Genomic DNA, 6,637 nt, shown 5'->3' with positions numbered 1-6,637 from the left:
AACCTTAATAACCTAGCACTTTCTTCAACACATCAGCCCACTTCATGTTCAGAAGTGGAAGGAAGAAACTGCCATCTAGTTCAGCGCTTTGAAGATTTTCCAGGAGGAGAAGAATGTGCATATGACTGGTCACTATGCTGCGCAGCAGAAATTGACTCAACTCTGTAAATCAACTATACCCTAATAAAAGTAAATTTAATCAAAGCTGGTTAAAAAAAAAAAAAAAAGATTCCAGGACCTTTTCATTCTGGCCTTAATAAACCTGCTTGCTCTGCTCCCTTCTCCTCCAGGGAGGGATTCTGCCATATGTTCAGGAGGCCCGGGACGTGGACCTTACATCTTTCGCCTGATGTGTGGGCACAGCAAGTTGAGGAGGGCAGGTGGCGGGTGAGGACTAGGCTCTTTTAGGACCCCTTGGAGGAGGTTTTCCAGAGAGTGACTCTGGACACCAGGCATAAGTAACCACAGCTGGTCTGTGGATGAGCAAACAAGGAAGGTCCAAACTGAGAGTCGCTGGTGTGTGGAAGTTCTAGAGAAAATCGCAAGACCAGGTGAGACCTTGAAGGGAGTGCGTGTGGCCGGAAAGGGCAGAGGAGGCGGGTCCCGCCTTGAGGCGCCAGCGCTCAAGGGACTGGAAAGAAAAGCAGTGAGCATGGCAGGTGGAGGGGAGGGAGAGAGCAGTGGGGACGAGCTGGGGCTGGCCGGTGCCCTGGAAGCTCAGCACGCGAGGGAAGCGCTCCAGGTGCCAGCAGCAAGCAACTCCTCCAATGCGGACAAGCGCTGCGACCCCAGGGGGAGATGCCTGGCGCCTGGACAGGACCTTGGGGTGGAGGGGGTGGGTGAGCAGCGGAAAGCCTGGCAGGGGACAGTTCACCAGAGAAGAGCGTGAGAGGAGAGGCGGGAAAGGCAGGGATGAGGCTTCTCAGGAATTCCACCCCCAGGAGACCCGGGTCCGAGGGGAGGAGGAGAGGCGGCCAGAGGACCCAAGCTTCTCAGGAGCAGGTAAGGAATACCCGTGTTGGCGGGCTGCTGGGAGGGGCTGAGCCAAGCAAGTGTGGCACCTGGAGGAGAACGGAGACTCCAGGGAGCCGGGTCCTTGGAAGGACCAGCGATGAGAGCAGGTGCACGGGCCCGGATCAGCGCAGGGGCACAGAGCACTCGTCCCTGGTAACAGACGGGGACTCAAGTGCACGGTCAGGTGGGACAGGTGGGTAGTTAGGCTGGTGTAGGGGCCTCTTGGATTCCTCAGCAAAGGGAAAATACAACTACCGCGGAGACCAGGCCTGGGCCTGCGGGCGGTGAGGCTTGGTGGCGGGTGTGTGTGTGTGTGTGTGTGTGTGTGTGTGTGAGAGTGCAGGCCCCCCGTGTGCGGAGGAGGAGGAGGAGGAGGGGGGAGGGAAATGCCCTGTATCATTAGGATGTGGGGCTCGTGTCCTCAGGGGGCATCGTGTGGGTGACTTTTGCCTCAAAACACCCCTCCGCCCGGTTGTGTGTTTTCCGCTGTGTCGCAGCCGCAAGTGGAGCTGTTTTTCACTGGGGTTGTGCTTTTCTCCAGGGAGCATCTCAAAACCTGGGAGGAGCAAAGGCGGGGGGTGAGTGGGTGTAGACAGGCAGGGATCACTGGACCCACAAATCCTCTTCATAGGAACGAGGGCGGCGGAAACAGAAGACAGCGCCGTGGAGGAGGGAGACCACGAGGCGGAAGAAAGCGTGGGCAGAGCAAGCGACCCCGCAGGCGCGGGGCGTGAAACAGCACCCACGTGCTTCCGTCACAACAGGGGGATGCTGCCACAGCGGGGGCAGGAAACACGCGACGAGGCCACTGGGCCCGAGCCCGAGGTCGCCCGGGCCCCCTCTCTCTGCAGAGGATGCCCTGCCGTCTTCCTGCTCCAGGCATCCTCTCCGGCCAAAGGCCGTCCCTGGGCTGTCGCAGGGAACCCGGCCGGCCCTGCCTCACCCTCCGCGGAAGCCGGGACCCACGCGTTAGTGATCGCGCGACAGCATCGCTGTCTTTCTCTGCAGCACCTACGGGACCTACGCCAGGAAGCCGGCCCCTCCTCACCAGTCAGACCCAGCAAGGTGTTGCCTCCGGCCTACTCATGCCAACTCAATGCGCAATTTTTATTTATTTTTTAATTAAAAAATTATTATAGTTCATTTACAATGGTCTGTCCATTTCTTTTATTTTTCTTTCTTTTTTTGTCTTTTGCCATTTTCTTGGACCACTCCCACAGCATATGGAGGTTCCCAGGCTAGGGGTCAAATCGGAGCTGTAGCAACGCCAGAGCCACAGCAACGTGTCTGCGACCTCCACCACAGCTCACGGCAATGCCGGATCCTTATCCCACTGAGCAAGGCCAGGGATCGAACCCGCAACCTCATGGTTTCTAGTGGGATTCGTTAGCCACTGAGCCACCACGGGAACTCCTGGTCTGTCAATTTCTACCACACTGCAAAGCAACCCGGTGAGACATATACGTACATTCTTTTTCTCACATTGCCCTCCCTCATGTTCCATCACAAGAGACTGGACATAGTTCCTTGTGCTGTACAGCAGAATCTCATTGCCCATCCGTTCTAAACGCAGTAGTTCACTTCTAACCCCAAACTGCCCCATCCATCCCACTCCCTCCCCTTGGCAACCACAAGTCTGCTCTCCATGTCTATGAGTTTATTTCTCAAAGCGCTATTTTTAGACAACCGTTTCCTTTTCTCATTACAGTGTCACTTGGAAATATCTACTGTCTATAATCTTAGAATTAATTGTTCAATTGCCCACTTCCCTCATTAGAAAGCAAGGCCTTTCAAGTGCGCCACTGTGGTTTATTCACTATTGTTTCCTTGAAATAAAACCCATTTTGACCCTATTTCATATCACTCATAAAAATTAACTCCAGATGGGTTACTGATCTAAATGTGAAAGGAAAACAATACAAGTTTTAAGAGAAAATATGAGGATATCATCACGACCTTGGGGTGAGTACACGTTCTTAAAAGAAGACCAAAACACTCAGTATAAAGGAAAAGCTTAAATGGGCCTCTATTATGATTGAGGACTTTCATCAAAAGATGCCATTAGCAGAGAGAAAGAGCAAGCCATGGACTGGGAGAAGACATTTGCAATTCAAATGGCACCAAGGATTTATGTCCAGAAAATACAAAGAAATTCTACAAATCGATAAAAAAGACAAGACGATCCCATGGAAATACACTCCAGAGAACTGAAGAGCCACTTGACAAAAGAGGCTAGACAAACAGCCAATAAAATATGAAAAAGTGTCCACCTCATTAATCAGAGGGAGATGCAACTTCAGTCAATGAGACCTCACTTGGCACCAACCCACTGGAGTGGCTGGTTAGCAGGTTGGTTAGCAGAGGAAGGCAGGGCCAGCTGGAACTCTCAGCCACGCCGTTGGAAATAGCCACATGTGTGACAGCGCTGTGGTTCTGTGCTAAAATGGGACATACACACGCACTGTCACTAGCAATTCTGCTCCTAGGAATGTATCCTACCAAAATAAGGACAAACATTCACTCAAAGATATGCCCGAGAATCTTGCCATTGAAACTCTTATGCCTCCGAGGGCCAGCCAACCAACACATCCAAGGAGCAGGAGGGGAAAATGCACCGTGGCCTGTTCCAACTCTGGGATGGCCTCCTGGCAATGGTAAAATGCAAAGAGGCATCTCAAGGGTTAACTTTGGGGGCGGGCAGGGCCTGGGGGGGCAGGGGCAGGGTCTGGGGTCACCTCAGTCTTTTACTTCCTCATCTGGGTGGGGGTGAAACAGGTGCCTTTGCTGGGTCAGAATTCCTCAGCTGGTGCTCTTCAATTGTGTGCGTTTTTATATTTGTACACTTTTCTGTATGTGAACTGTACCATAGCAAAACTCTAAAATGATTTGCTTGTGTTCAACAGTAGTTAACATTCTAGAATTATTTTCTAAAGAAAGCAATGGCAACGCCATGAGCAACCCACGAAGTTGGAGGCGATGAAGGAGAAGAAAGAGTAAGAGCCCAGTGAGCTCCACCCCTGAACAACGCTTTCCCACACTCAGGAGGGAGGCCGTGAGGGTTCCATGCCCATTAGATGGACCAGGTGGAATATTTTTGTGCTGTCATAGCTCGGTTTCACAACAGGAATGAGAAGATGTCTTTTATTTGTTCTATGGCCTTTGAAGATGTTGGCATTAAGAGACGGCACTGTGGAGTTCCCGCAGTGGCTCAGTGGGTTAAGGATCCGGCACAGGTTGCAGCTGCGGGTCAGATTCCATCCTGGCCTGGGAACTTCCTTATGCTGCGGGTGCAGCCAAAAGTGAGCGCAAGTGACAGGTTGCAATGGTAAAATGAGCTGTGGGATCTGAGGCTGAGCTACGACAGGCCCGTGCCCTTACAGCACTTAGCAGTCGCCATGGGCCTCACTCATTAACTCACCGAGCCCTTGGCACCATCTCAACTACGGAAAGTGCTCTAGGAGCCCAAATTCTAGTCTCTTCTCTATTAATCATATTTGATTAATACCATTTGAAATATCATTAAATAATTTTAAGGCAGGTGTGTGGATTAAAGCTACTCTAGAGCTTTCCTTACATAAACATTGACAAATGATGTGCAAATTGAAGTTTGCACAAGTGACTGATCTGCTCTTCTGCAGGTGAAATTAATTATTACTGTCATATTTACATGACCAGTTCTGATGTGCCCCACCATCTAACCCACTGCCATTTGCCACAGATCACTTTTTTTTAAATTTTTATTTATTTATTTGGCCGAGCTTTTTGGCATGTGCAACTTCCCAGGCCAGGGATTGAACCCATGCCACCGCAGTGATCCAAGCCACAGCAGTGACAATACTGGACTCTTAACCCACTGCGCCACCAGGGAACTGCCACAGATCACTTTTAAACACAATATTATATTTTCAGGGTACAGCGAGAATCAGTTCAGAAGTCTAATTTTCTGTGTCTTAGATTCAAGTTTAACTGGATAAATTTTTTTTAAATTAAATTTGGTGAGCTTATTAAAATATTTGATTTATTCTGTCTTTACAGAAGCTCATAGGATAGTTATCATGGCTATAATGGGACCAGCATATACTTTCCCCAAATTTACCTGTAAATATACGAACAATGTATTGGGCTGTTTCCACTTGCCATTACAAGCTCTCTTATGGGAGTTGAATATAGGGGAGGCTTTTAGAAGGTCACATAATGCTTAGTGGGAAAAACCCAAGGACCACCTGGACACGATTTGTTCTGTGTCCCTGCTGGCGGGAGGGTCCCCTGAGCCATATCAGACAGATGGGGTTCCTCTTGGTCTCCAGGGAAAGACGGTCTGTGATGTTGAGGCCCCCTTAGCTGCTTAAGAACATGAATGCAGAATGAAACTTGCTTCAGTCAAAGCTGCGGCAAGTGTACCCATCATTAGGTCTCCGTCTGGCTCGAAGCAGCGCCTTAGTCTCTTTCATACACCGTCTTAGAGGGAAATTTACCGTAATTTCCGGACTACAGACGACCCAGTGGAAGCTCACATTGTCTAAGGCCAGAGCTAGAACAGGTCCTAGTGGGGACTGTTCAGAAAGGAGAATCTGCGTGTCCTGAGTATAACATGTAATATGTAAATGCCCCCTCACTTTTGCGTGTGGGGCCAGAAAACTGCATGCTTTGCTGCTGGCTGTGGCAGGCATGAGTAGGCAGGATCTATATTTGGCGTCTTCTAGTTATTTCTGGTCCGAGCTGATGCTTCAAGGGTTCCTGCTCTTGTTTTCTGCAGTTAGACTTGGGCCTTGATGGAAAGGTGAGTTATGTTCAGGGAGAACGGGATTGACACTGAGGCCCAGAGGGGCTGGTGATGAGGAACAATGATGAACTGATACCAACTGAATTTCCCCTCCGTGTTCTCTCTGGGTTTGGTTTGGTTAACGTCAGTTGCCCTGTTGCTTCAGGTCCACTGATTCTTTCCCACGTGGTGCGGAGGCTACTGATGTGTCTTTGTCTGCGTGACCCTGAGATTTGCATGTGTTGGTTCAGCCTGGTAAGGAGCTCTTCCTTACGAGGTCTGTCTCCCTGCTGAAAGTCGCCGTCTCTTCATGCTCGTTGTCCACCGTTCCCACCGGGGCCTCTAACCTGCCAGTGACTGCTATTTTAAAACACCTGTCTGAGAGCGAGCACGGTCAGGCCCGGGTGTCGCGGGGCCCAGGGCACCTCGTCCCTCACTCATCCAAGGAACACTGACTTGGTGATGGAACGACGAGGCGGAGCTTCCAGGACCCCCCAGTTCATCTTTGCTCACTGAGGTTCTTCCCAAACCGTGCCATCTCATTGTTTCACGCCAAGTATTTCCTCACTTGGAACTCATTTTTCTATGAAGCAAAACTGTGCACATTTTGTCTTTTTCCAGATAGGCAGCTATTTCTGCCAGCCCCATTTACTAAAGAGTCTATCCTTTGCTCACTAAATAGAAATAATATCCTTATTAAATATTAGCCTCTCAGGTTTTTCATTTATCTATTTGAATATCTCTATGTTAATGACATATTAATTTTATTTTAATGGAATTCTAGGTTTTTGTCTGATATCTAGTAAGTCACATCACTTCTTTCCTATTTTACATAATTCAAAATTAGTCTTGGCTACTTTT

The 6,637-nt window shown here is 49.6% G+C and overlaps 1 protein-coding gene across 1 annotated transcript; it reads left to right on the top strand.

Moving 5' to 3' along the window:
* Positions 1-608: 608 nt before the first annotated feature.
* LOC125112493 (uncharacterized) lies at positions 609-6,122 on the top strand. Its single transcript, XM_047754653.1, has 3 exons — positions 609-1,002; positions 1,646-2,114; positions 6,074-6,122. Exons 1-3 carry the CDS (start codon positions 768-770, stop codon positions 6,120-6,122), a joined length of 753 nt encoding a protein of 250 aa, XP_047610609.1. The 5' UTR covers positions 609-767.
* The last annotated feature ends 515 nt before the right edge of the window (positions 6,123-6,637 follow it).

Source organism: Phacochoerus africanus, chromosome 12 (genome assembly GCF_016906955.1).
Source record: "Phacochoerus africanus isolate WHEZ1 chromosome 12, ROS_Pafr_v1, whole genome shotgun sequence".
Taxonomy (NCBI): Eukaryota; Metazoa; Chordata; class Mammalia; order Artiodactyla; family Suidae; genus Phacochoerus; species Phacochoerus africanus.
Note: the sequence above shows the minus strand (reverse complement) of the source record. Positions and strands in the feature narration are given on the sequence as shown.